Source organism: Mugil cephalus, chromosome 19 (assembly GCF_022458985.1).
Source record: "Mugil cephalus isolate CIBA_MC_2020 chromosome 19, CIBA_Mcephalus_1.1, whole genome shotgun sequence".
In the NCBI taxonomy this organism is placed as follows: domain Eukaryota; kingdom Metazoa; phylum Chordata; class Actinopteri; order Mugiliformes; family Mugilidae; genus Mugil; species Mugil cephalus.
In genome coordinates, this window is record NC_061788.1 from 8,316,482 (window position 1) to 8,344,063 (window position 27,582).

Sequence of the window (27,582 nt, forward strand, 5' to 3'; positions counted from 1 at the left end):
TTATTTCATGACCCTATTTTCAGTGCACACATTAATGTATATATTATAGATATATTTTATATATATTATATATATATATATATATATATATATATGAAGAAATAGCCACTGAATTGTTTTGTTGGTGCATTTGTGGGGAGAAATTTGTCTGAGCAGCATTCTCTAGTATTCTTTAACATTTATATGCAAATATACTGTGTTTACAATCACTTATTGAGTCTGTAATAGATACTGACAGCAAAATAATGTAACAATTTTTCTTTTTTCTTTGTATCAGATGGAATTTTTAATTTCCGTAATAATGAATGTAGTGCGCCACAGGCTTATTCACCAATGTGTTCAGACATGTGTTAAAAATGTTGGAGATTGCCACTTTAACACGTTGCACGTAAATGAGCTGAAAACAAATGCAATTTGTGAAAACACGCTTTGTCGCTGTTTCTAGATGTAAAGTTAAAGAGCAGCTTTTTGTGCTATTGTCATGGTTCTATCATTTATTTTGTGCCATGTTTTGTGTTTCCCGTTTTATTTTGTCAAGTTTTTTAGTTTCCTGGTTCGCGTGCCTCCTTGCGTTTCTGTCACTGTTTGTGTGTTTTGTATTTCCTGTTTTATTTTCTTAAGTTCTGGATTTCCTGTCTTGTGCTTCCTTGTGTGTCCCTTGATTGTTAATTGGTGTCACCTGTCACCTGGTCCCACCTTGTCTCACCTCATGAGTTTCACCTGTGTCTTGTCATCCCTGAGCCCGTGTGTGTGTGTGTGTGTGTGTGTGTGTGTGTGTGTGTGTGTGTGTGTGTGTGTGTGTGTGTGTGTGTGTGTGTGTGTGTGTGTAGTCCTGCCTTTCCCTTTGTCCTTTGTCGTGTCATTGATGTTTTTTTTTCCCCCCAGTGACTGTGTTATTTTGCCTGTGTGTTTTTGATTTTTGTTCATTTTCATTCAATACTTTTTGTTTGATTGATTGATTTGTTTTAGTCCTGCACTTGGCTCCTCGTGTCTACACCTCTACAAATCTGACAGCTATTGCATTGTATGTGTTAATCAATCATCTTTTTTAAGTCCGGAGGTTATTTTCTGTGTTTCTTGTTATCGCTAGAAATGAAATGTTGTCCTCTGGAGAATCTGAGTTGAGAATGCTACTTTTTAAAAGGAAATTTGGGATATGGGATAGAGAACCAGTGGTGTTAGGTATGTTTTGGACCTACCAAGAGATTGAGTGGACGCCTGCCACCTCTCAGGTGTCAAAACGGCTTTTTTTTTTTCTTTTCTCCAGGACAGAACAAACTTACACTTCTTCTTGCAACAGGCAAAATCCAGTACCAACCAACCATTAGAAATATAGTGGCCAGACGTCCAGTGGTTAAATATTTGTGTGTGACGTTGCAGAGAAATTATAGCAGCTTGGTGGGCTCCGGGTACCATTGGCTGCAGAGTGTCCACCCATCCTTTTTAGAGAACCTCTTAAGCTGCTGCTGAGTAAGACGCGGCGAAGGGAGAAGAGCTTCTCTGGGCGTTCTGTACCTGCTCAACATGCATAAAGCTGTATCGTGCGTAACTGACCGGTGTGCAGTTTTAACACGACAGTTCAACTGTTTACCCAGTGTGGCCAGATTTCACCTGGGAAGTGGTGAGTTACCATGGAGATGAAGGAAATAATCTGTCAGTCATAATCTTGTTCTAAATGGGAGGTATTTTGTGAATTGATTAATGTAATTACCTTAAGTTACCGCAGCACTCGCATAAATTTATGTGGCAAAATGTTTCTAGTAGATTTTATCATGTTATTCATCTGGTAACTATATAGCTGTTATAAATAATAGCTAAAAGAGTTACAATTTCAAAAGCAGTTTAATGGAGGGCGCCTAGTGAGGCTTCTCTCAGAGTTTAAGAGAGATGTTTCTGTTGAGGGTGATTCATTACGTTACAGGGTGTTGTTGCCCCTGGGACCAGCTCTAACTGACATTTTCCAGTCTTGGACAACATACATACGCTTCCTGGGTTGCGTAACGTGATGTTATTGTGGTTAAACTGTCAGCCAGGTTTAAATGTGATTAAATATTGACCAGGTAATTAGGAAGGTGTTGAAAACAACTGAAGGTACCACAGTAATTTGAAGTGTAGGGTCAGATTTCTGTATTGTTGTTTATCTGTGTTTTTGTTTTTGTTTGTTTGTTTGTTTTTTTTGTTTGTTTTTTTTTAGGACAATGACAGTTTGATGGTTTTCAGATTACCACATAGGGTCTAGAATAGAAACAATAAAATAAGACTGAAATGTCCCAAATGGATTATCCTAAAAAAACTACTGTGGCTGGCTCATTGAGATCATTCTTCACTTAATCCATTTTAATTTAATTTAAAACCGTGTCTCAGGCGCAGTATGTCAGAAATCAGCCCTCAAACACCAGACCGCCGACCTCCCAGAGATGCCGCCGTGCAATTTCAAACCGGAGGAGTACAAGGTAAGAAAGTTGTGGCACTCGGAGAGTGTTACGCTGCAGGGTACTGTAATGGCTTTGATTTCTTAGCACATAAAAAAATCTTGAAGGCAGAAAAAAGGGGAAGTCTAGACACTGGTGGCCGTGGAGCAGCAGGTGGATTGAGCCGATGGCTGATGGAGACTCCTAATGAGGAGTACCAGGTCAACCAGGAAAAGGCTCTGCGCGGAACGGGGATTGATTGGCTCAGTGAAGGTGGGGAAAGAAATCATTTGACGGTAGCGGTGACGTAGACGTTGAGAATGAAGTGATGGTGTGTGAAAATAGAATGATTAGCTAAGAGAGCACCCCGCGTTCACCTTAGAGGAAGAGAAATGGATCAACATGCTGCATTACCCTGAGTGTTAGGTTAAGAAAGAAACTGAACTTGGTAAGTCTGTGGTTCAGATGTGAAGCATAAAAACTGAATTTATTAATGTGCATTTGTCACACTATTATGTTTTGACTATGGGGACAGTCAAACTGAACTGGTGGCAGCAGGGGAGTCACTGGGCTTTAAGGACAGGCCTCAACAACACCACTGGATAAAATGATATGCAGTTAATTTGTACTTATTTTAACGGTGAACATAGAAGAAGAAACGATGTCTCAGATCCATGCATTGCTTCTACGTCCATCGAAATGCCTCTTCCTGCTTTTGTCCATGAACCTACTGGCCTCTTCGGCTTTTCTCAACTAAATCTGCATGTTGAGCAAATTTATTTGCATTTATTTGCATTATTTAACTATCAAACACACTTCTGATTTTTAGTTTGTTAAATCATTCTTTCTGTGACAAACAAATGTCTTCTGGTTAATTTGGTTGTTTTGAACATATATTGCTCACCAGTGAAAGCCCTCACATCCTAAAGATCTACATGACACAGAGCCCACACACAGTACAGTTTAAATTATCTGTGACGATCTGTCCAGTAGCTGTGATGCCATTGAATATCCAAAATCAAGAAACACACAGTAGTGATTATTCTATTCTCTACCGTCTGTCCTGTGTGTGTATGTCCTTTCAGGGTATATCCAAAGAGCGCATGATGGAGATCCGCAGGCAAAACTGTAACCCCATGACCATGAAGATTACTTACTACAAGAGGCCCGTGTTCATAGACCAGGGATACATGCAGTGGCTATGGGATGTGGATGGGAGGCGGTATCTGGATTTATTTGCCGGCGTGTGTACCGTCAGTGTGGGCCACTGCCACCCGTAAGTTTTTTTTGGGGTTTTATTATCATATATATATATAAAAAAAAAACAAAGACTTTCATACTTTATTCGTGTGAACAGAAAAGTAACGGCAGCAGCGGAGAAGCAGTTGAGGAAACTGTGGCACACGACCAACATCTACGTCAATTCACCGTTCCATGAGTATTGCGAGAAGCTGACCTCCCACTTACCAGATCCCCTCAAGGTGCCATGATGGATTTGGTTCATCAGAACAAGAACCAAGAGGGTTAAATGTGAAGGTTTGAAATGTAACGACGGTCTGTTTCCTTCTCCAGGTTGTGTATCTGACCAACAGCGGCTCCGAGGCCAATGACCTGGCGATGTTGATGGCTCGGCTCCACACAGGCAACTTTGATATAATCACATTCAGGTACGGAATTCGGGATAAATCGTACAGCAAATGCGCACATACCAAAAACACGACGACAATCGCGTGCAGGTCGCATGCCCCGTCCTCATGTCTGTCCCGGACAAGGCCTATTTTTTGTCTAGATTCTGAAGAAGTTTGTCCTTTCCATTAATTCACAATTCCACTCAGACGAAAATAGACCTTTTCGTGGGCCAAACACATGGTAAGCAGTTGATGAACGGGGAGGTTGATGATTCAACTTGAATCACATGTTGAATTTCACTATAACGTTCTTTCGATCCAGTCAGAATGTCAAAGTTCGCAGAGAATCTGGTCAGTTTTACTTCTCTCCCTTGCAGAGGGTCTTACCACGGCGGCAGCCCACACACCATGGGCCTTACCTCCAACTCATCATACAGATACCCCGTCGCCACGAGCTCAGGATGCACAAATGTATGTATACATTAACGCACTGCAGTCCAGCACCATTAAAGCTTAAAATACACACAATATAATGAGGTTGAATGTGTAAACTAACATGGTGTAACATCGTTTTCTAAATTTATTAATGACAATAACAACCCTGGCTTTCTTTGGTTCTCTTGATGTAGAAAGACCAGATTTATTTTGGGAGTAATATGGAAGAGAAAGGCGCAACAAGCTGAAGCTACTGTACGTGCATCTATTTGCTTTCCCTGCTCTGGGAAAACAACACTATCCTGCACGTTTCAGTCTTTGACAGCAGCACCATATCAGCACCACAACAAAAGCAAACTGCGACTCTGTGAGGGCTGTATCAGTGGCCTACGTAATGTACAGAAAGCTGACATTTGCATGTTTGTCCTCCATGATAGCATTGGTTTTGTCTCCAAAGGAACAGATTAGATTCACAGCGGACTTTTTTTTTTTTTTTTTCAAGGCTGAGGGTGACAGCTTCTATTGAACTAGAAGCCTTTTTTTTTTTTTTTTTTTTTGCCTGTCCTTGTCCATGCCATTTGTAGTATAAATTCATTACCTTCTCTTTTGGGAACATATTGGGCGATGGGCTGAACTTTTGCTTGACCTTAAATTGCAAAATAAAATGAAAATCTATTTTGAATCTTAGACAAAACTTTAAATAATAATAATAATAATAAGCATAACTTTAAATACTCCGAGATGCTCCTGCACCTGTTGCACCATGAGCTGCCCTTAATTTATCACAAACTACTATTGAGTGCATGCATTCAGTTTGTACCCCCAGCATTCACATGTTTGCACACTACAGTTTCACGATGCCTCTGAAAACGGGAAAAAGTGCAAGACACTAGACATGCTGTAGTATGATGTGTGAGGGTTGCATCTTTCATGCACGGTCCATCAGCTATGTTAAATGTATTAAAAAAATGTTTAAAAAATGTTGGTATGTACAGGGATGTGTAGTGCAGTTCCACACTGAAGATGGTGCATAATAATTTCTTTCAGACCATGTGTCCCGATGTGTTCAGAGGCCCGTGGGGAGGAAGCCACTGCAGGGACTCTCCTGTGCAAACAATCAGAGAGTGTAGCTGCTCCCGAGGTACGCGAAAACAGAAAACATCCATTTATTGCTCAACACGCGTCGGCTGTCGCAGCAGCGTCCACGGGATTATGCATTATGATCCCGTCTCCAGTAATATTACACCAAATTAATGCGGTGACATGCACAGGAAAGGATGCTGCCGAAGATACTCTGGATGTTTAGCACATACCTTGTATATATGCAGTTTTGTTGCAGTAAAACAATCTTTTGTTTTGACTGGAGTTAATTCACCCTCAGCTCATACGCAATAATCTGGATTCATATACATCTGTGAGCCATTACCGCCAGAGCAACTTCTCTCTAACCCCACAGGTCAGTGCGCGGCAAATGAAAAATACATCGAACAGCTGAAGGAGACGTTCGCCACCAGCGTCCCGAGCAGGATCGCCGGTCTCTTCGGCGAGCCTATTCAGGTACCAGGGGTTGACTTGGTCACAAATTAAAAAAAAAAAAAAAAAATCGGTTGAAATAAAAACAGGAATCGATTGAGCAGCCTGTGAATCCTGTGACGTGACATGAATATGACTGGTTCATACAGGGAATGGGAGGAGCCGTGCAGTACCCCAAAAACTACCTCAAGGAGGCTTACAAACTTGTAAGAGAGAGAGGAGGAATCTGCGTCGCTGATGAGGTTAGAGACACCTGCACCAGTGTGATGCATGAATGGCCGAGAGCATAAACTAACGGCTCGTATTATAGAGCGTTTAAGTGTGAGGACACAATAGAATCGTGTGTTTCCATATCCATCGTGCATTAAAAACCTAATGATCTATTGTTTACCTGGCAGGTCCAGACTGGATTTGGACGAACAGGAACCCACTTCTGGGGTTTTCAGGGGCACGACGTCGTTCCCGACATGGTCACAATGGCGAAGGGCATCGGCAACGGGTTCCCAATGGGAGCTGTTGTTACAACACCAGGTGTGAACGATGATAATGCTTTTAACCCTGCTCTGCTCTTAGATTCATTAACCTCCTGAGTCCCGAGCTTTTGTTTATTATGCATTTTTAATTTCTCCAAGGTATTTGGGATCAGTAGGACCTAAGAAGTATAAAAACTGAGCATCATCTTTCAACAGGAAGGTTTTTTTAAAACAAAATCAGTGTCCTCATATGTGGACACTGGGGTTATTTCCTTCATTAATTCATTCCTTCTGTAATGACACATCAGTGAAAAGTGTTTTTTATTTTCCTCGTCGCGGTCTCTGAAAAAGATTAAAAGCATTAACGTGACTAAGACAATGACCCTCAAATAGTGTGTTTATTTTAGGGAGTGATGTGGCTGGTTGCCACGGTTCCCTCGTTGGTAGTCAACCCTTAGATGAACACCTGCGTTACTCAGAGCAACTGCTCGTCCTTCCAGGAGAGCAGAGGAGGGCATCCACTGAAGGATTTGTGGTTGGAATATTAAACAAGTGTTTGTTGGTGTTTTTTTTTTGTTTTCCAGAGATTGCCGCCTCCTTTGTGAAAGCCTTCCACTTCAACACCTTCGGAGGAAACCCTCTAGCCTGCGCTGTGGCGTCATCGGTGCTTGATGTGAGAATTCATTTAGCCTCTCTATATGATAGTGCTGTCTATTTGCACAAGAGCTGAACCAAAATCCACCCTTGAAATATCTGTGAGCCTGCAGGCGCGTGGATGTGACTACATATCTGATATGCAAAAATAAAAATTTTTTTAGTTTCATTTTTACATTTATTTATCAGGGGAATAAAATGGGCACCTCAAGGTCTGGTGAGCTCTAATTATCGCATGCTCCTTCGACCGAACGATATCTGCACACCGCACAAAGTCCAGTGTTTATTTCTGAGTGTCAAGAGGCAGAGGTAGAGCTGGACGACGTCTAAAAACAGGGCTGGAAAATTAGATTCTCGGCAGTTGATTCATGTTCACCAGTTCAAGTGACCTTGGACAAGGCACTAGACAGGAAATTGCATCTGATAGCTAAGACATCATCTCACTCTTAGCTCGCTGCCATCAGCGCGTGTGTGTGTGTATATCCTTCATGTTGTCCATAAATGTGAATGACGCCTTGTTTCGAGGCGAGGTTCACGTTTGTCCGTTTGTAAGCGTGGAATATGATAGAGCAGCCATTTATCAGCTCCACCGTGCTTGCGGGTTCAAATACATACATAGAGGAAATCTGTCATGTAGTAAATGGGTGGGGGGGGCTAACACCCTGTAAAGGTATAGACAACACAGTAAAATAAAAATCCTTGAATTTGTAGGCCTCTAATGTAGCAGAAATCCATATATGTACATTCGGTTATTTCTACACAAAGACACGTTTCAAATAATTGCCTTCTTCCCCATCTTTAACGAATGACTTATGCGTGCAACCGTAACTCGTTTTCACCCGACAGACGATCAGAGAGGACGACACTCAGCAGAACAGCCTCCGCGTGGGCACGTATCTGATGGAAGAACTGGCAAAACTCAGGGACAAGTACGAGATCGTCGGCGATGTCCGCGGAAAGGGTCTGCAGGTCGGCGTGGAAATGGTCAGAGACAAGGTACCGACTCACATGCTCGCACACGTGCAGTACGACGTGCCACTCATGAACACACGTGAACAGCAGCAGCAGCAGCAGCAGCAGCAGCAGTGACCACGTCTCATTGTACAGCACAGGATCTGCCTCGAGTTGAAACGCGATATTGAACTTGCAGAAAGGGAACTTTTTCTTAAAAACATCAGCACGGCTCCGGAGGACGCACGAGTGTGTCGGCTGTGCAGTTAGTCACACGTCTTGCTGTGTCTTTCCGTCACCGTTGGTTAGTGTGTAATTTGCCCCACTCCTCTCCTTCCTGTGAAGCATTTTCCTCGCGACTTTCTTTTTCATTCAGTAATTCTAAAGGGCCATTAAATGCAGTGCCAATCATCATTTCATCCTTGAAACACTTAGCTGTACTCATAGCTGCCGTTGTAATTTGCAGTGGTAGCTTATTCTGCGAGATCTGCTCGAGCTGGACCAGTCTCCGTAAGAAAAGAGGATTCGCTGTCAAATCACACATTCACAAAGACTGTAACTGAAGTTATTTTTACACTAAAAAAAATATAATTAACCATTAAACGAATGTGTCACACCTTTAGAAAAGTATGCTCTAAGATAAAATGCCATTAAGTGTATTCATTTAAACTTCAAATTGGAAATTGATTGAATGTGAGGAGGAACGATTGAGAAATTATTGTCTGCTTTTAAGTCGTTCAGGCTCATTTTTAGTCTCAGCTATTATTATTATTATAATAATATACGAACCTGGGATGATGGAGACCAATGGAGGTTTTTTTAAAAACCCGGACCCTGTCAGTCCATTAACGATAAGCGGTTTCCTGCTTGGACAAAGGCTGGCAGAGTGCAACCATGATGTTATTACACATCCACCTCCGTCTCCCTTTCTCTACCGTCCACAGGCCAGCAGAGACCCGCTGTCTCCCGAGGCTATGAGTGGGATCTTTGAGGACATTAAGGACATGGGAGTCCTGATAGGGAAAGGAGGAGTATACGGACAGGTGAGCACGCTCGCCATGAAGTCAGCCGTGTCAGGCTACATAAAAAAAAATAAAAAAATAACCTCATGTAATCCGCCCCCATCTCGTCTCCTCAGACCTTCCGCATACAACCTCCCATGTGCATCACGATGGAAGACGTCGATTTCTTCCTGGCGGTTTTTAACAAAGCCATCCTGGGCTACATGAACAAAGAATGAGCAGGTCAGAGATGTAACTCGCCATCATCAAGGACTCAACCTGAAAACTCTGATGCTGATTTTTTATGTTTTTTTTTTTTAAATGATGCCAATATACCTCATAATCATGTCCAATCAATAAACCGCTCGTTTAATGAGGACGAATACGCATCAGCGAGGTCAGTCTGCGCCCTGGCACATGTATATATCTGTTAACACATTGTTTGATGAAGTTACTATTGCTGCTTTTCCAGATTTAATGATGAAATGTGTACTGAGTCGCTGATAAAATAAATTGAAAAAACCTCTCGTGCAAAGCGTGGGTGTGTGTTTTCTTCGGGGAGGCATTAGAGAAATGATTCCAGGGTTGAATAAATACCAACATGTAGCATCACCTTTATTAGTAACACTACTACAGAGCTCTTTGAGACAAACGACAAAATGAACTGTGAAACACACACGTGGTAGTGAGGATAAATGTATCCTGTTTTTGGGTCATTTAAAAAAAAAAAAAAAGCCTAATCATCCAGCACAGTCCGCTTAATACCACTTCGAAAGGCTTTTTTTTCTCCCCCCGTGTCCCTGCTGACTCGTTGTGCAGAGGTGCTATCTGTTCTTCCTCTTGTCTTTTTTGCTCTTGCTCGTGGAGCCGTGGGCAGCGGAGATGGCGATGGCGTGGCCGCTCGTCTTCAGGTGGTCGAACAGCTTGTTCCTGGTCGGGAACTCGTGGTGGCAGGTGACGCAGCAGAGGATCACTTCCTTCTGGAGGCGGAAATGGAGATGGTGCCATTTAAAAAGTAAGCAAGCCAGTGTGGCTCCCGTTAAAGGCCGTAAAAGCAAACATGTGGGCGTGACGTATTCCCGCCGATAATGCTAAATGCTAATTGATTGCGCTTCACTGTACAAACCTCAGGAAACTGTTCTCCCGTGGGCTGCTTGGCGCTTTTCGGTTTGTCTTTTCCGCCTCCCTTCTTCCCCTTCGTCTTCACAGAGCTGCTGCAAGGTAACACGCAAATTGCATTTTAAAACCCTCACGTTATACATGACTTCCTTCGGGAACAGACTGTGCGGGGAGTCCTCCTCGTTCCTCGTGCTCATCACGACTGTCAGTGAATCATTAGCAGTTCCCATAACATCCTGCTCATTAACTAGTCTAACAATCTTCGATAAGCTGCTGTTCCTGTTTTCCAAAAACGACGGTTTCCTCAGCTTTTAGGGTGACGGCGACAGTTAAATCAACGTTTGAACTTTGTGTTTGACGTAGTTTTCAATCAGTTTTTGCCTGAAAACAGGAAAACCTACTTGAGTTGGAGAGGAAACCAAAAGGCCTGTGCAAGACTAGTGAGGGTTAACGTGAGATATTCTGTGACCATCTCCGCACTAATCAGAAGTATTATCGGTAGATCTAGTGTGAACGATGTTGCGTAATGGGCGTAGAATCAGTGGCTATTAAAGCACAAATACCAAAAATATCTAAATGCGATTAAATGCAAACATTCAAACTAATCAGACAATGGAGCAGTGACTTTTACACAGACGAGCCAACGCGCTGACCTCTTGACTTCCGTAGGAGGGACGTCCTCCTGGTTCTCTGGCTCTGCCGCCTTCTCCGGAGGCTCTTCCTCACAGATGTTTGCGGTTTGCTGCTCCTCCTGGTCCTCCTCAGGTGTACTTTGCTACGGAGGGAAAAATAATTAGTTAAAAAGGGTTTTCTAACACTAAACCAAGGAGATGGAATAAAAGGAAAACCTGTTACTCACATGTATCACTTTCTGCTGCTTCTTTTTCCTCTTCTGTTTTTTCGAGAGCCTGCGTGGGTGGAGCGGGAGAGCGAAACAAACTTCACATGACGCCGTCACGGCTAAATGCTCTTTACAGCCTGGTAAAATAAATGGAAAAGTATCACACGAAGACTCGACAAACTTTTGCCGCGGCTGTTCCTCCTCTTCCTCCTCCTCCTCTTCTTCGTTCTCTCCTCCCTCCTTCCCATCCACGTTCAACCCAAGTGAATCCTCTTCCTCCTCCAGCTGTTGCCGCAGCAACGCCACCATCTCCCGGTGCTTCTTGGACTTCTCGTGGTTTTTCATGCTGTGCGGGGACAACGAAAAGGAACGGTGAGAAGACGCGCCGGCGGCGGCGGATCGGGTGGCTCGGAAAACATTTACAGAGGGAATCTGAGAGTTGTACAGCACAACAGCAGTAAACTCACTGATGAGCCTGGTTATAACTAAAGATATACCCGCATATCCTGGCAGGATCATTCAGGATCTAACTTGAATTCTTTTCTTGAAGTGAGCCGCTTTAAGTATAGGTTAGTGAGGGACAACTTCTAATTACTGAAAAGTCAAATGAAAACAATTATCATGCACAGAAACGTCAACACTAGAACAGAAAACAATAACACTCAAGTGAATAGGCTGGATTTTGTCTTTTGTGGTTAAATTATTCAAAATGAGGAGGAAGGATGTGTGTGTGCGCGCGCGCGTGTGTGCGTGTGTGTGTGAGAGAGACTCACGCTTTATCTGATTTGAAGGATTTGTCGCAGGCTGGGCAGTAGAGATCATCATAATCATCAAAGTCTTCTCCATCGGGCTGATCTGCTTCTGTAAATGAACATGCACCACACGTAACATCTTATTCTTAATATCACCTTTATATCAAAATGAAAATAAGTTCATTTAAAGTGTGTTGTAAACTGAAACCAAACTAGGCTGATACAGAGAGTTCTGAGAAAAACAGACAAAGAACAGACTTGTTTGTTGGTCGGTGTTAAAGCCCTCCATGTAAACAGGATCCCTGCCACCGTTTTTAATTTATAGCTCAGCCCCGAATCTCTCATACTGATAACATGAAGATGCATCGTATATCATCTGCTTTATCGTCACCCCCTGCAATTAATGTGCTTGCATTCTTTCATTCATTTACTGAGCGATAAGAGCGACGGTGGGAAAGCGTCTGCTGTAATTTTACATTTTTATATACGATGTCACATAAAATTGTGACAGGCATCGATGCAGCCATGGCAGGGTGCAATGTCTTGGGTCAGTCGCGATGCAAAGAGCTGAAGATCGCTTTGAGAGTAAACAGAGGTCTGGCATTAGCGTGTGTTCTGGTGCACCGATGTTAACAAATATTAGCCAACACTGTGTTAATGGCCGCCCTATCTGAGATGGGCTGTGCAAACAAAGTTTATTTCTCTGTAGTGTGTTTATTCCCACGCTAGCAACAACCGAAAGCCTGAAGTCCACCTGCTTGTGAAGCTGCACCTGGACGTCTGGCTTTGTAGCACACGCTAAACGGTAAATCAAGACTGATGTCCTCCTAATGCTAACAAAGTACTGAGCGTCTGTATAAACGCGGTCCCACTGACCTCCCTCTTCGCTGTTCTTCTCTCGCGTGTCCAGCTCTTCGTCCTCGCTCTCCGATGACGCGTCTCCGAACTCCTCTCCGTACTGAGCTTCTATCTGCTGCAGCTCCTTCTCGAGTTCGGACATGGCCGCCCAGCTCTGCTCCTGGTAGTCCTCCGCCAGCCTTGGGAGGACATAAAATTCCAGTATGAGGAAAAGGCACAGGGGAAAATAAAAAAAAGTCCCCATCTAACCATCCTTTCTCCGCTCACTTGGCGTTTTGGAGCTTCTGCTTCCGCCTCAGCTCCTCCACCTTCCTCGTCTTCTCGGCGTTCTGCTCCTCCACCAGCTTCCTGTGGGCCTGCACGCGGCGGTCGCGCTTCCGGATGAAGGCCACCAGCTGCCGCACCATCTCGTTGCGCTCCTTTCGCCCCTTTTCTCTGGTCTTCTTGTTTTCCTTCTCCATGGCCCTCTTCTCCCAGCGGTTGGAGGCCTGCCTCGTGTCGTACTCCTCCTTCCAGGCGAAGTTCTTCCGCGTGCAGAAGCTCTGCCAGTAGCCGTAAAACACATGCACGACCTGTGAAACGGGAAAAGGGATACTCATGAAAGGAGCCACCTTGGCAAAGATCCACCTTTGCTACTATTAATACTTCAATCGTCTCATTTCTAAAGGTGAAAACCTCGTGCCAAGCCTGGGTGCGCCTCACCGTATCATAGTCACTTTGAGAGTCTCCAAAGGGAGGAAACTCCTCCTCGTCGTCCTCATTGTCCACCTTGCTGTGCTCCATCTCCTCCTTCACAATGGACTCGAAAAGGGTCCTGTACACTGTATAAAAGCCCTGGGGACAGAGAGGCACATAAATATTCCTCCCATGATTCTCAGGACAATTCTGTGAGACGGTGTGGACAAAGCTGGCTTTATTTATGAGCCAGTGGAGGTCAACGTGTCTCAAGAGCTGTCTCTGACTTTCCATTGTAACCTCGGTGTTGTAGCAGAAATGTAATACTAGAGGGCAGTCTAGCTCCCTCAAGACTGTTCAGGAGCCACTAATGCTTGCATTTGAGTTTAGTCTGTCTTGTGCCAAGTGGAGGATTAAATTAAGCGTGACATTGTACTATTGCACATGAGGACATGGTGATATTGCAAGTGTAAATACAGGTTTACAGGCCAGTGGAACCTGTCCAGACTGAAAAAATGTATTAATATTGGCATAAATTACCGTCAAGCTGACTTTATGCTATAACAGCCTGAAACTTAAGCCTGCACCAAACTGCCGAGCTTGAATTCTTGCTTGAAGCGAAGAACGGGAACAGTTTTCTAACTTGCGTTCACATGCAATGTGCAATTTCTGAGCACGCTGCAGTAGAGGTGGAAGTGAAAACCACGATGGCCACTCTCTGGTCTTTTACTGAAGACTCACTCCCACACTCCCACACTCACCACCACCACATAAAATGCCTCCTGTGGACTCTGCTCCACCTTCGGAGCCGTGAGTTATCTTCAGCCAGGTTTATTAAGGCTGTGCAGATCTCTGTTAATTGTCTACCAGCATGAATACGATTCTAACGAGCCTCTTTAATCACAGCGCAGTTCCTCGGCACACTGGAAGTGAGAACTGACTGAGGGCATTTCAGGAGAGTCACACAAGTACCCTCCTCCTCCTCCTTCTGCTTCTCCGTCTTCCTCTGCCCAGCATCAGCCAGTGAAGGTCCAGAGCTCCGACTGCTGGCGTCAGTCGGTGGCTGTTGGTGGAGTGAATGTTGGGTAGTGTGCACGCCACTCAGCGGTGGCCTCAACGTTAGTTAACTTTGGCCACTTTTGGTAAAAACTGTTTATTTGTGTTACCTGTCTAGCAAGTGAATGCCACGCTAACAAATCCCTTTAGTCACAGTGTAGTGCCTGAGTGTGGTATGAAGGATGTGGGATGGAAAAAAGGGGATCGTCACACCCGAACACCTTCCTCCTGAGTCTTCAGCTTCTTCTGCTCCTGTAACTGTTGCTGGTCCAACAGTCTGATGCACCTTCAATGGTGTCAAAGCAAGTTAACTTTAACTTTAAGTCTCTCTAATGAGCATTCTATGCATCCTGTTTTTAGTTATTTCCATAGAAAGTGAAAGAGCGTGAGCCAGGGTGAGAGTGGTCCATACGTGAAGAAGCCACGAAAAATTTCTGTGATATTTCAGAAGGAAGGAGGAAGAGAGGCCTCGCGCTGCAGCAGCCGCACTGGACATCGGCAACAGTGTGGAACCAAACACTGTCCTATGCAAGATTTAGAGGCAGTGTCTCGTTCTGAAAACGTTTTCATAGAGCCTCAGTAGACTGATGAGTTTCTTTTTCTGAATCCGAAGACGTTCCACAAAGAGCCGAGAAGCAGGCGGCTCAGATAGAGTCTTCTACCTCACAGTTTGTCCTGAGTTTCCCTTACGCTGCCATTCCTGTGACTACGTGGTGCATCTTCCACCAACCCCACGTCCAGTACTACACCCAGTACTACGACGTCTATTAAACATGCAAACTAACTGAGTTGTTCCTATTTATATAATTTGACATTATCAATTTTGCATGTCGTGTCCAAGCTTCAAGGCTTTGAATGTCATTGTTTTGTAGAGCAAATGCATTCAACAGACTTTACAGGGTTGAAGTTTTACAGAACATACTTTAACAACCAAATTTCACAATGAACCATTTTAAAGCTGTTGAGATATTTCAGTAAAGAATGCAATGGTTAACCTCGCTGAGGACATAAAAAAAGATAAAGCCAAAGGATACGTATGTCATCTGGCACTGTAGTAGTTTGTGTTAAATCATTAAGTAAATGAAGAGATATCTGATGACGATAAGTGAAGAGGTTCTGCCAAGTCAGTGACTCAGCGTGCACCCAAAGGACCTCGAGTATATGCTGTTAAATTCCACTTAACATCTGTCGATATCCCCCTCATCGTCGTGCGTGTGCGTGTATGTATGCACATGTATGTGTGAGTGTGTTTATACGTGTCTGTATGTGTACATATGGGGTGGTGATTCTTGATTTTGTTATCACGTTTCATGTTTTTATTGCGTGAAGCACTTTCGGTTGCATTTTTTTTTTTGTAGGAAAAGTGCTATATAAATAAAGTTTGATTTGATTTGATAATCCATCTAACAGTTAGAGAACTGTATCTCAATCTAGTGGCAAAGTGTTGGCATTACAGAAACCTGAGGGGACAAAGTCATTTCGGTTGTTACTCTAGCTCCAGTGGTGAAATACCAAGACACTACAGAAAAAATATCACATGACATAATTGATTTATCCTCCCACAAATAAGTCCTGGGGACTTTTCTGTTTACAATGCACTTTTCTGACTGAAGAAGAAAATACCTTAACAGCTTTTGTTGATGCAGCTGCTGGTGAAAAACAAGCAAAATGTAACTACTAACCTTCTCATCGTCTCCGAAGCCAGAGTAGCAGGTGACCGTGAAGTATTGCAGCAGATCAACGCCGTCATCTTCATAATCTCCACTGAGGCCCCCTTTCAGCAGAGCCTCCCTGTGGTTGTCATACCTGGCACACAGAAAAGAAAGAAATGTATCACTAACAATAGAACCAGTCACACGGTTTGGACAGAAAACAGTAAAGATATTATCAGGACGCACCAGGCTCTCTCCTGTGGATCAGTCAGGACATCGTACGCTGCCTGGATCAACTTGAACTGCTCCGCCGCCTCCTCTGCATTGTCCAAGTTTTTATCTGGAAAAATTTCAGAGAGAGAAGAGTAGCCATGTCAGCTGTTGTTGTCTTAACACGATGACACAAACTCAATGAGCCCAGAAATATTTATAAAGCCCTTTCTCGTGTAATTTCAGAGGGTAATTTTGCATTTTAATTCAGTTGATACATTTATCTGACAGGTATAGCTAACAGAACGTGTTAACAGGATCATATTTTAAGGACATTAGTACAAAAAAAATCACTCAGGGCTTCACAGCAGAACCACAAATACTGACATCCCAGCTGAAGACTCAACCACAACTTACCCGGATGCCACTTCAAGGCTAATTTGCGGTACGCTTTCTTCAAATCATCGTCACCTGCGTCTCGTTTCACACCCAACACTTCATAGTGACACTTCATGGTTCAAATAAATACGGATAAACGGTAAGAGTCTTCACGTCGTTTCCAAGTGAAGCTAACTTTAGCATTCAGTTAGCTGCGGCATGTTAGCGACCGGTAGCATATATGCTTTATCTCTAAAAACAAATGGATTTCTAAGCCGGTAGCCACAATATCGGGATGTTTGGGACTCACATATTCAAAACAGCGCAGTAATATTTGTCACCGACACTCAGCTTCTATTATATTCATATACTTTAAGCCGGTTCTTTTGACCGATAACACACGGGTAAACTAAAACCTGTATGGATGCCTCGACATCTCGCGAGATTTGTTCTTCTTTTCTGAAGCAACTCGTCAAACTTCACGGAGCAACTCCGACTTGTTGCCATCTACAGTTCAAACTCAATCACTTCAAGCATTTACAGCAACGCACATTTTGACCTTTGACTATCAGGTAATTATTTGTGGGAGTGTGTGTGTGTGTTTTGTCGTGGGAGAATAAAACGTGTGTTTACTGTTTTATTACTTCAAATCCTGCCACCTTAATAATGTAAAATGAAACACAACTACCACACCCCTGTATTTTATGCGCTCCTATTCCTCCCTATTAGTTGTCCCATGGTGTCATCCAGTGGGCACAGGAAGATTTGCAGTTGTTTTAAACATGCTTTTAACAAGATAAACAAACAAACAAACAAAAATGCTTTCAAATAATCTCCATTCACTATTAGTGTAAAACTGCTCAATTGCACATTTGTTTGGGAAAAGTCATCCATAAAGTGTAACATCAGCCTTCTGTTTAAATCGCATTGTGAGACCTTAAATACTTTTACATGCTTACAATTTGATCCCAGAATACATTTCAAAATAAACTTTGATTTAAAACTACACAATGCCATAGTCAGCCAGAGAAGTTCTTTCAGTGACAGGCTGCTGTCTCTGTCCTGCTCCATGGACAGGTTGAGGAGGTTGTTTATCCCGCAGTCCGTAAGATTATATGCCTCTCGGTGGGTAACAGCTGGACATTGGTCATTGCTGCCACTAATGTATATTTTGTTTTACACGGCATTGTATATTCACATTACTACATCACTTAAATAACTCTTTTATATCCCTTGGTATACGATGAAAATACTAGACACCGAATTTCCCACGGGATAAATAAGGTATCTATCTAATCTATCTAATTTGGGAGCATGTTTTTATTTTTTAGTAAATGCCTACACCTTGAAACCCTGACATGTTCATGAGTTCTGGATGCACATTATTCTGGTCAGGTCTCACAAATATTTTATGTTGTATAACTTTTATGAATTTACTGTACATCTATTTCCAGATGCGCCACTTCATCCCGGTGTCCGCAGTACCACCTCCTCTCCGCCAGGGGGCTCTGTGTCCGCTCCGTCTGCACGTGTGTCGCGGGGTGTGAGGGGAACCTTCTGGTGCTAACGCGAGATTTGTCTCCGCGTCCAAACATGTCGACGTTCAAGAGAAAACGTGGAGGACAGGGTGCTCAAGATAAAAAGGCGAAAAAAGTCAAATTTGTCGCAGGCGAAGTAGAAACACCTGGGGAAGTTGAACAAACGGAGATAAATGAAATCACAGTCCCAGCACCGGTCTCGTTGGTGAGTTCTCCGGCTTATTATGAGCTCGTGAAGTCAGTTAGCTACTTAGCTTACCATAGTTTATCAATACAGAGTATTTGGCTTGAGTGAATGTAAGCTGTTGTTGTACTGAAACTGCTCTTTATATTACTGAGTGGTGTTATTTAATGTGTAACATAGTCAGAGGTAATGTATTAGTTTATTTTGATGTCATGTGGTAAACTTTCTTGTACAGGGCAAATGGACCAACAAGGAAAGGGTCCTCATTTTCTCCTCGAGAGGGGTCAACTTCAGAACAAGACATCTGATGAACGACCTGAGGACCATCATGCCTCATTCAAAAGCAGGTTAGTGTCATGTAACGTTCAGGTACATCTTTCTTTCACGCCGATGTTCCTTGCTGTATGTAGCAATGTTAACAAACAAACCTAATTTGCCTAGACACCAAAATGGACAGGAAGGACAAGCTGTTTGTTGTTAACGAGGTGAGTCTGGTTAAATTCTAAATGTGTGGCATTTATAATCACATAACGCATTACTGCAGAGCTCATGGTTCGTGATGTTTTTGCAGGTGTGCGAAATCAAAAACTGCAACAAATGCCTCTTTTTTGAGGCGAAGAAGAAGCAGGACCTCTACATGTGGTGAATATTTAATCTTTGATTTCAAAAGTTTTGAAGCTTTTCTGTCAGAGGGTGGAGCTTAAAGTGAATTCAATGCTGTTCTTGCTGTGCAGGATATCAAACACCCCCCACGGACCTTCAGCCAAGTTTCTTGTTCAGAACAGTAAGTAAAATCTCTAGTGCAAAACTTGTGTTATGTATGATGTATTTCAAAAAACAATTATCAAACTTATGTCCAGATTTTTGTGCAGTCTCTCATTAATGTCCACTGGTGTTGAAGTCTGTATGTTCGATGCATCATTGTATCAATGATTTGTTTGCACTACTTTGCACCTGCATCTGACTCTGCATAAGATTTACTCTCAGACGCAGCTAGATGGTGCAGTCAGCTCTAGAAGTGCAGCACGACTTGGCACAGAAATATAATTCTTCTGTTATTGTCTCCCGCTACAGTTCATACGCTGGCTGAACTCAAAATGACAGGAAACTGCCTGAAAGGATCCAGACCGCTGCTCTCCTTTGACCCCGTGAGTAGATTAAGACTTTGATGAATCATTAGTACAAGCTTTGGAAACTGAGCCACTACAACGCTGTACCAGTAATAATTACAGTTCTGTTTGCATGTATGTTTCCTGAATGGTGATCAAATAAAGTTAGATGTAATTCTGACCTGATATAAGAGCTAAAGTTTGTTTCCTCCCACAGAAATTTGACAAGGAGCCCCACTATGCTTTACTGAAGGAGCTCTTCACCCAGGTGTGTTTTAAATACACAAGATCCCATCTCATTGTGAAGAAATTACTTCTCTTTCTTTTAACATTAGTTGGAAGACGCTACAGTAGATGTTTCTACTTTGTTGCTTCCCCCTGACAAGCTGATCAGATTGCGTATCTTTCTGATATGAAGTAAATATTTATTGTGTTTTCACGTTGCAGACTTTTTCCACTCCGCGCTACCACCCCAAGAGTCAGCCTTTCGTGGACCACATCTTCACATTCACCATCGCAGACAACAGGATATGGTTTAGGAACTACCAGGTGATGTTTAATTCTACTTTTTACACTTAAATTATTAGTAGATGTTATCGTTTGATAAAAGTTTTGAGTTCTCTGTATTTATTCTTTTCTCTTTGTCCACTCTTTCCACGTCCAGATCATTGAGGAGGACGCCTCTATAGTGGAGATCGGACCTCGCTTTGTCCTCAACCTAATAAAGATCTTTCAGGGGAGCTTCGGAGGGCCGACTCTCTATGAAAACCCGTACTTCAAGTCTCCAAACATGGTATAATTCAGTGCATTCCAGTTGAAATAGTTTTTTAACGTGACGTTATTGAATCACGTCTAATGCGTCCTTCTCTTCATACTCCTGCAGCACCGGAGAGAGCTCCGACTGGCAGCCGCAGCCAAGGTCCGCGAGAAGCAGATGGTGAAGGAGATGCATAAAATGAAGAGGACAGAAACAAAGGAGGACTTGAACAAAGACGTCACGGCCGACGTCTTCCTCACGCCCGCGGAGGAGAAGCCCGTTCACATCGAGACGGAAGCACCTGCGCCCAAAGCGACGAAGAAGAAGAAAGCTTTCAAAAGACAGAGGATGAAGATGGGACGCAGGTAACTGGACGGACGAAGCTGCCGTGATTCCAGTTTGTCTCAGTATAGTGTTGTAACACAACAGTGCCGTCAGTTTCTTAAGTCCTATGTTGTTTGAGCTTTTTGTCAGGCTTGTAGTTACCATCATTGTAGCGTGACATGTGTTACAGTCTTAGAGAAAAATCATCGATGTGAACGTGTTGAGTCCCTGTTGCTGTAACTGTTCCTTCATCATGAGGACTTTAGGAATTAAACTATGTTTTTCTCATACTTTTTGATAAAAGTAAATATTCCTTTCGAAAAATGTTTATTGAGTTAAAGTGAATACATTTGTTTTTGGAAATGACAATAAATAAGTTTGCCGTCAGTACTGTGTGGTGTATTCTCCAAACAAATGGCTGTGAGAGGTGTTGATATGGTTTAACATAGAACTGTAGCAGTTTGCAAAGCTGCAGAACTCAGGGCTGTGGAGACGGGTATGTATCATGTGTTATTTTTCAGAAAACATTAGATCTCTATAATAAACATAGGCAAACCATGGCCACTCTTCCACTACTGACAGTGCTCATGGAAACAAGCCTTCTAACTTCAGGTAGTTGCATCTCCACAGTTGGAAACAACACACAAATAGAAAACATTTTCCATACCCAACTTGCCGAACTAACGAGTATGAAGCAGACGGATAAATATCAAGCTGCGTGAACCATTTTCCACAAGTTAAGCAACAATACTTGGATGAGTTCAGAAAAAGACCAACGAGTCGCTTCCTCTTCTTGATGTTGCGCTCAGTGAAGTATCCCATCACCGCTGACGTTAAGGAGCTTCTTTAAAGTCAAAAACATCACATATCCTCGTCCACCTCCTCATCGGGGCAACAGTAAAACTCCACGAAGCAGATCTGTCCGTCGTCGTTCCTGACGAGGTACTGCAGAGACAGGAAGCCCCGATTGTCTGTCCTCACTGAGACTTTGCAGGATAAAGCCAAGGCCTTGGTGGTCGGCTTCAGCAGAGACATCTTGTATCTGTCACAGTTAATAAAGAGAACAAGACAGAAATTCATTCTGGGCAAATACAGCGAAAATATTCCTCAGTGTTTCTGTAGCAGGCATTTTAAGATGTGCATAGATAAGGGCACTATTAATTTCTGCATGTTATTTTCTGTTTGCAAGTTCTCAGGCTCAGTGCAATCGTTAATGTTATTAATTACCAGTCCTCCTGCCACAGCATGTCAAATGTCTCATGTCAACAAGGATTGGTTCAAAATATGTTACAGTATAAAGCCCCATGATTAAAATAAAAAATAATACTTTAAAGCTTTTAAAGAGAGAGATCTTTAAGGGACCAAAAACGTAAAGAGTGAATTGTGTTTGAAGGTCTTGAACGCACACACAGGGGCTTCAACTTCAAAATTCACCAGAAATAAAACATGTTCATGACATTAACATGTTGGGAAACAACTAGATTTTCTATTCCTTATTCTACTACTCTCTGGGGTTAACATTCTACCACTACAGTCTCTTTTTGTTCTTCTATAGTTTTAATAATGCTCTCCTCTGTTCCTGTCTGTACTAACCTGTTGGTTTGAGTCTCGTCGCACCGGAACAGCTCCATCATGTCTGAATCTTTGGAATAATCGTAATGAGCATTTCCAGCGTTCCCAAACGTAGACAGTCTGGAATGTGGAACAAATCGAAAATCAGTGCATTGAAAAAAAAACACATGTGAGCAATAGTTTGTGAAACTCAACCAAATCTTTTGTATTTGGTTAAATGTAGACAAAACAATAAGTGGTTCACTGTAACAATTAAAAGTAAATTTAAAGAACAGCTATAATTTGTCACAACAAAATGTTGAACCTTTGAGTGCACGATGGTGACGGGCGGCAGTCAAATAAAGTGGGCCTCCTTCACCTTGAAAGAACTGGCTGTAAGTTTAATTATTGTAAGTGAACTGCCTCCTGTGTTTCATTCATTATCATGACTAGTGAGCCAACATGGCGCTCCAGAGCAGGCGGTGTAGTTTGTCAGCCCACCTGAAGTACGGCTGGTTGGGAGACATGGTGATCTGTAGCACCTCACTGGTCATGTCGAGTTCAGAGAAGGCTTCCTTCAGACTCTCCGACTGCAGGATCACCTTTGAGAAGAGTATAGTATAGTAATCAATTAAGTGTAATGTTTCCATAACAACTGCAGACACGGTCATATATATTCCTAGTTGATTATTAATGCATGTAAGGAACTAGAAGTTTCACTTTGTTAATATATGGCAACTAAATATGTATGATCATGTTAGTTTAGTATTCCAGTCTCATTATATAGAACAGGGAAGAAAACCTTGTTTGTGACATTTGCGCTGCAGAACTCAAAGTCAATCGGCTCCTCTGGTTCTTGTGTGTTAATCTTGCAAACAGTCACCACTCCACCCTCCTCCAGGAACAGCGTCAGAGGGTAACCATAGCCTCTGTAGCACATCCGCAAGGCTGTCGATATCCCTGTAAGGTCAAATGAGGGAAGTGATAAAAATCAGCTCAATTATATCGCTTTATTATTCAAACATTCTCCAATCCATTTTCTTTACCTGGTGATGTGCTTCCTCCAAAGATGTTGAGGCAGTCCATCAGGACAGTGAGGTTGATCTGAAAACCCACCAGCTCTTCCTTTATGGTGAACTCTTGGAAGACCTCGGCCTGGAAGAAAACGGTAACAAAAAACAAAAAAAAAGACTGCTCATATAAAATAAATGAACGTTTAACTTTGCGCATTAAGAACACAAATGCACCTGTATGAAGGCGTTGGCTTGCAGACATTTGGTTTCCTCCACAGTGACTTTCAGCCCGTTGGTTGTGGCAGTGAAGATTGCATGGTCTTTGAAGGTGATGGCTTTCAGTATGTTGGAGAGATTCCGAGCATTGTCCAGACAGGCCACCAGCACGTACTGTTCATCCTCCCCCTCAGACTGGGTGGACAGAGGCATCGTGGAGCTGGAATTAAGACACATAGGAATGTAAACGAAAAATGACATCGTCCTATGCGATTTTTAACAGGCACATTGGTATTTTTGATTGATATTGTAACGATATTAATTAAAATGACGTAGGCAATTATGCTATTAGGCTAACTATAACTTAACCTAGGCTACGCCGATGATTACAAGGGTACAAACGACCTGAATAAAGAAGCTGCAGCAAATTTCACTGTCACAGTCAGTACTATCTACAATCTTCGGGAAATTAACTTGATTAAAACGTGACTAAAAACTATCATTATGAGCCTGTCACTTACAGAGTAGTAATTCAGCAGCTCATATGGTCGTATTTTTGAAGAAAGGCGCCCTATGTGCTACAACGAAATCACCCATGGAGAAGTAGTAGAAGAAGAAGAAGGACTTCCGTATGTTCTTCTTCTTCTTCGGTGGAAGCAGGAAGTGCGCATATAAACTGACGTTCCAGAGATTTCGAAGAGCACAGAACACAAGAGAGTTATATAAATCCCCAGCGGCGCAGCTCTTGTAATTTGACAACTACGCAGGTGAGGATCTTTACTCAGCTTTGGTCATGTGGTTGTCAACGTATATATTTATATTAATCCTCCATTTTGGGTGTGGTTATATATGTGTTATGGTAGCCACCGAGCGATAGCAGGACGCTAGCATGTTAGCTGATGGCGTTGGAGGAAAATAGTTCCTGTGATCATTGACAGATAATACATAACAAATTACCCATTACCAAAAGGCAAATAATTAACATCACGCTTATATATACCCTTGGAATGACGTCGATGAATATAATAAATACTTGTTGAGGTTGTTAGGATGAGTTTTCTTCTTCTCTGGTTAATTAAAGTTGGTTAAGTTGACAGTGATGTTCTGGTGAAAAATAAGACAATACAGTCCAGATTTTGACACGTTTATTCGCCTTGTGCTAATCTGTCTACTCTGCAGTTAACTACTTCTTCTTTTGCAAAACATTGTCACAAAAACGTGAAATGCATTTTAATCATCATCTGATCCACAACCTACTATCAACACCTGGTAACAACACAGTAACCGTCACCCTAGTCATGCCCACAGTGTTCTCCACATTGACAGATCACACGCATTGAAAAAACATTTAAACCTAATATGTGGACAACAGCCCTGTGGTTACAGAGAAGACGACGCATAACTGCATATTTATCCCACCAATGAATCTGTGTCGTCTTTCTCTTTTTCAGTTTTTGTCCATATCCGACAGCCATTCCAAGCCGCAGCCATGGTGTGCATTCCCTGCATTGTGATTCCTGTCCTTTTATGGGTCTACAAGAGGTTCCTGGAGCCTTACCTCTATCCAATAATTTCACCCATAATTAATACATTCTGGAGCAAAAAAGCTGTCCAGGAGACTGGCACTAGTGACAAAAAACTCAGCGAAAATAGTAATGGGACCTGCAAGGTATGTTAATGCCAAATGTATGATTTAGTTATAACTAAACAGCGGTTAAACCATTTTGCTTTCTTTATTATACTATATTATTGATGGCTTTATTTAGCATTGTTATTATCATGGAATTTTATATGAGGTATTTGTGATACATTGTTTACATCATATTGATCATATTGGCTGTAAATTCACCTACATCAGGTGGGTTTTCCTTTTTTTGGCAGTGGTGAAGAAGACTGTGTCACAAAATGATTGAACTGTTATTGTTTTGATTGACAGACTCCTAGCGGAAGAAATGGCATACACTATGTACTCAGCGTGAATGTTTCATGATTGCTGATAACTGCTCTTTAAAACCATTTTCTTTCTCATGTCTTTCAGCCTGAAAGCAATGGCGAGGTGACTGCCAATGGATCTACTATAGCAGCAGATAAGAAGACAGACTGAAGGCTCTCAATGTTAATAATGTGTTTTAAACAGTGTACATATTCTATTCATATGATGTAGAGAAACTATGAATTAACTTATCTGTCTTGTTCGAATGGAGTGGAATGGAATTTGTTTTTCATTGTTCATATATTTTCATTGTTAATCATGAGTTGATACATTCGTTGACTGTGTTTAATATTTGGTTTAACTGATGTAGTTTTTCTAAGACAAAATAGCAGTTTAATTAAAGAATAAAAAGAATCCTTCAAATACAAAATGACTAACTTACTGCTCCTTTACCAAGTTAAATTGCATCCTAAACTTATTCAGGAATGTATTTTACTAGTATTTTATGAAATTTAAGAATTTCTTAACGTGATAGCAAAATATTTCAGCAGGTTCATGGCTTTTTTGACAAGGAAATAGATAAGAAATTAATTAATCCCTCTAGTGAAAGTCTTGTAAGTTTATCAAGAAATGACGTCACCAAATGTTTTTACAGCACAGAAATGCAAGTGCAATAGCAATTAATTCAGATAAATCCTTAATAATTTGAATATCACGCAGTTTAAAATAAAAATGCAATATTTTCTTTATACATAGATCAGATTAAAAATAATTTTTAATCCCCTTGTCTTCAGTGAATCCTAGACCTTCCCTCTAGGTCTTTAGGGGGCACTGTAGAACCTTTTCACTATCATATCGGGTAGCTCCACATTTACGTCATAATTTAGCACAAAATATGGTATAAATAGTACCAGATAATATACTTAGCCTCTGTCTTTGTTTCCTCCATAAAGTTAACCTGTTAGTTCTTCACTGATTTCTCAGCAGTTTATAAGTTTTCTATGTAATTTGGCTCACACGCTGTAGCAAACAACTGGCTGGACTGTTTGCTAACCCTAACCCTCTCACTGTCAGTCTACTATATGTCCAACTGTTGTGGAGATTTTCCGTGCATCCTAAATGTGTAGAAGCTTTAAATAGCTCTATCGGGCTCCTGTGAGCTCTGAGAGTCCCGTGTAACGTGGCCATGGGTTGATAGACTCTATATAGTCCCTACATATCCTCAATCAAGTAACATCAAGCTGGACAGTGTGTTACACTACACACACTGCTGACACAGTGGAGAAAGCCTAAAAATGGATGAACTACATCAGAGTGCGCACGAAAGGCTGGGCTGAGCTGCCGTCCTCTCACCCCGGCCTACAGAGGACGGATACATCCTCACTACTGGCATCACCGTGTGATACGGTAACACAACACAAGCAGAAAGAAAAGCTCTCCAAAGAGTCGTTAAGGCTGCAGAGAAAACCACTGGGACTAAGCTTCCCTCCATGGACAATCTGTACTCACAGCACTGCAGAAAAAAGGCAGTTGAAAGCATGAAGGACGCTTCCCACCCTGTTCACCCTCTGATCAAACACAACGAATCAACATACAGTCTCAGGCACAACCGAGCAAACAGTTTTTATCGCAAATTGTACATGTTTCCACAACAGTTTTCCCCAGCCACAGTGAGTTTCATGGCAAATACTTGTTTTATTTATAGATGTTAGACTGTTTTATTTATTGATGTTTGTCTTTTGCCTTCTGTGTGACTACATTACATCATTTCTTTTAAACTTTTTAACCTGACTCCTGGAGAACTCTGCACAAAACAGTATGTTTACATTATCATCAAATATATGAATAAGCGCGTTTGATTTCTTTTCTTTTTTTTTTAAAGATAAAGGGGTTGCACATTAGTCCAAAACAAAGCAAATGGGTCAGTGAAATAACAACTAAAACATTCTTTCATATTGCCTAAGTCACATGTATAATTTATTTGATTAATTTATATTTAATCAATTTTTATGTGTATGTCCATTGTTAAGATTCCTGTTTTCTTTTTGACAAGTTTTAGGGAATTAATATGCGTCTCAAATTCAATCAGAAACATTGAATAAATGTGTTCACTTCATGTTATTGAATATATGAATATGGAACAATATTTTTAATTATAATGCTGAAGGACTGATGATAAAGCATATCAGTCCTTATCGTTTTATCTTCATCATTTCGTTCAAAGTAGGCTACGGTAAGTTGTTTTCATACTGCGTGCCTTGTGTTGGGTGGTCCGTTTCTACGACGTCACCGACGTAATCAACGCACCCGGTGTCGTCATTACGCAAGGG

The 27,582-nt window shown here is 42.0% G+C and overlaps 4 protein-coding genes across 8 annotated transcripts; 2 read left to right on the forward strand and 2 right to left on the reverse strand.

The window, feature by feature from the left end:
* The first annotated feature begins 76 nt into the window (after nucleotides 1-76).
* Nucleotides 77-9,804, forward strand: LOC124996355 (alanine--glyoxylate aminotransferase 2, mitochondrial-like). The gene is made up of 14 exons (XM_047569253.1): nucleotides 77-1,621; nucleotides 2,365-2,453; nucleotides 3,497-3,687; nucleotides 3,769-3,892; nucleotides 3,984-4,078; nucleotides 4,417-4,510; nucleotides 5,522-5,615; nucleotides 5,931-6,031; nucleotides 6,157-6,249; nucleotides 6,406-6,538; nucleotides 7,065-7,153; nucleotides 7,981-8,130; nucleotides 9,030-9,128; nucleotides 9,224-9,804. Exons 1-14 carry the CDS (start codon nucleotides 1,525-1,527, stop codon nucleotides 9,323-9,325), a joined length of 1,551 nt encoding a protein of 516 aa, XP_047425209.1. The 5' UTR covers nucleotides 77-1,524; the 3' UTR covers nucleotides 9,326-9,804.
* dnajc21 (DnaJ heat shock protein family (Hsp40) member C21) lies at nucleotides 9,672-16,816 on the reverse strand. Of its 4 annotated transcripts, none has more exons than XM_047569252.1 (12): nucleotides 16,667-16,816; nucleotides 16,286-16,379; nucleotides 16,070-16,193; nucleotides 13,359-13,490; nucleotides 12,924-13,228; nucleotides 12,675-12,835; nucleotides 11,820-11,907; nucleotides 11,228-11,392; nucleotides 11,065-11,113; nucleotides 10,859-10,980; nucleotides 10,213-10,297; nucleotides 9,672-10,066 (listed from the first exon to the last, which is right to left on the reverse strand). In XM_047569252.1, the coding sequence occupies exons 1-12, from the start codon at nucleotides 16,761-16,763 to the stop codon at nucleotides 9,911-9,913; spliced, it is 1,578 nt and encodes a 525-aa protein (XP_047425208.1). In that variant the 5' UTR covers nucleotides 16,764-16,816; the 3' UTR covers nucleotides 9,672-9,910. The 4 variants fall into 4 exon arrangements, with proteins under 4 accessions (XP_047425208.1, XP_047425207.1, XP_047425206.1 ...); XM_047569251.1 differs by having other exon boundaries at nucleotides 10,213-10,300; XM_047569250.1 differs by having other exon boundaries at nucleotides 11,065-11,392.
* Nucleotides 16,747-20,926, forward strand: bxdc2 (brix domain containing 2). Of its 2 annotated transcripts, none has more exons than XM_047569254.1 (11): nucleotides 16,747-16,787; nucleotides 18,082-18,370; nucleotides 18,585-18,696; nucleotides 18,791-18,834; nucleotides 18,921-18,991; nucleotides 19,084-19,133; nucleotides 19,424-19,497; nucleotides 19,676-19,726; nucleotides 19,906-20,007; nucleotides 20,123-20,251; nucleotides 20,342-20,926. In XM_047569254.1, exons 1-11 carry the CDS (start codon nucleotides 16,762-16,764, stop codon nucleotides 20,582-20,584), a joined length of 1,191 nt encoding a protein of 396 aa, XP_047425210.1. In that variant the 5' UTR covers nucleotides 16,747-16,761; the 3' UTR covers nucleotides 20,585-20,926. The 2 variants fall into 2 exon arrangements, with proteins under 2 accessions (XP_047425210.1, XP_047425211.1); XM_047569255.1 differs by lacking the exon at nucleotides 16,747-16,787 and adding an exon at nucleotides 17,093-17,199.
* Nucleotides 20,850-24,082, reverse strand: rad1 (RAD1 homolog (S. pombe)). The gene is made up of 7 exons (XM_047569256.1): nucleotides 23,841-24,082; nucleotides 23,338-23,539; nucleotides 23,137-23,245; nucleotides 22,893-23,050; nucleotides 22,592-22,692; nucleotides 22,133-22,231; nucleotides 20,850-21,581 (listed from the first exon to the last, which is right to left on the reverse strand). The coding sequence occupies exons 2-7, from the start codon at nucleotides 23,530-23,532 to the stop codon at nucleotides 21,401-21,403; spliced, it is 843 nt and encodes a 280-aa protein (XP_047425212.1). The 5' UTR covers nucleotides 23,533-23,539; nucleotides 23,841-24,082; the 3' UTR covers nucleotides 20,850-21,400.
* Nucleotides 24,083-27,582: the final 3,500 nt, after the last annotated feature.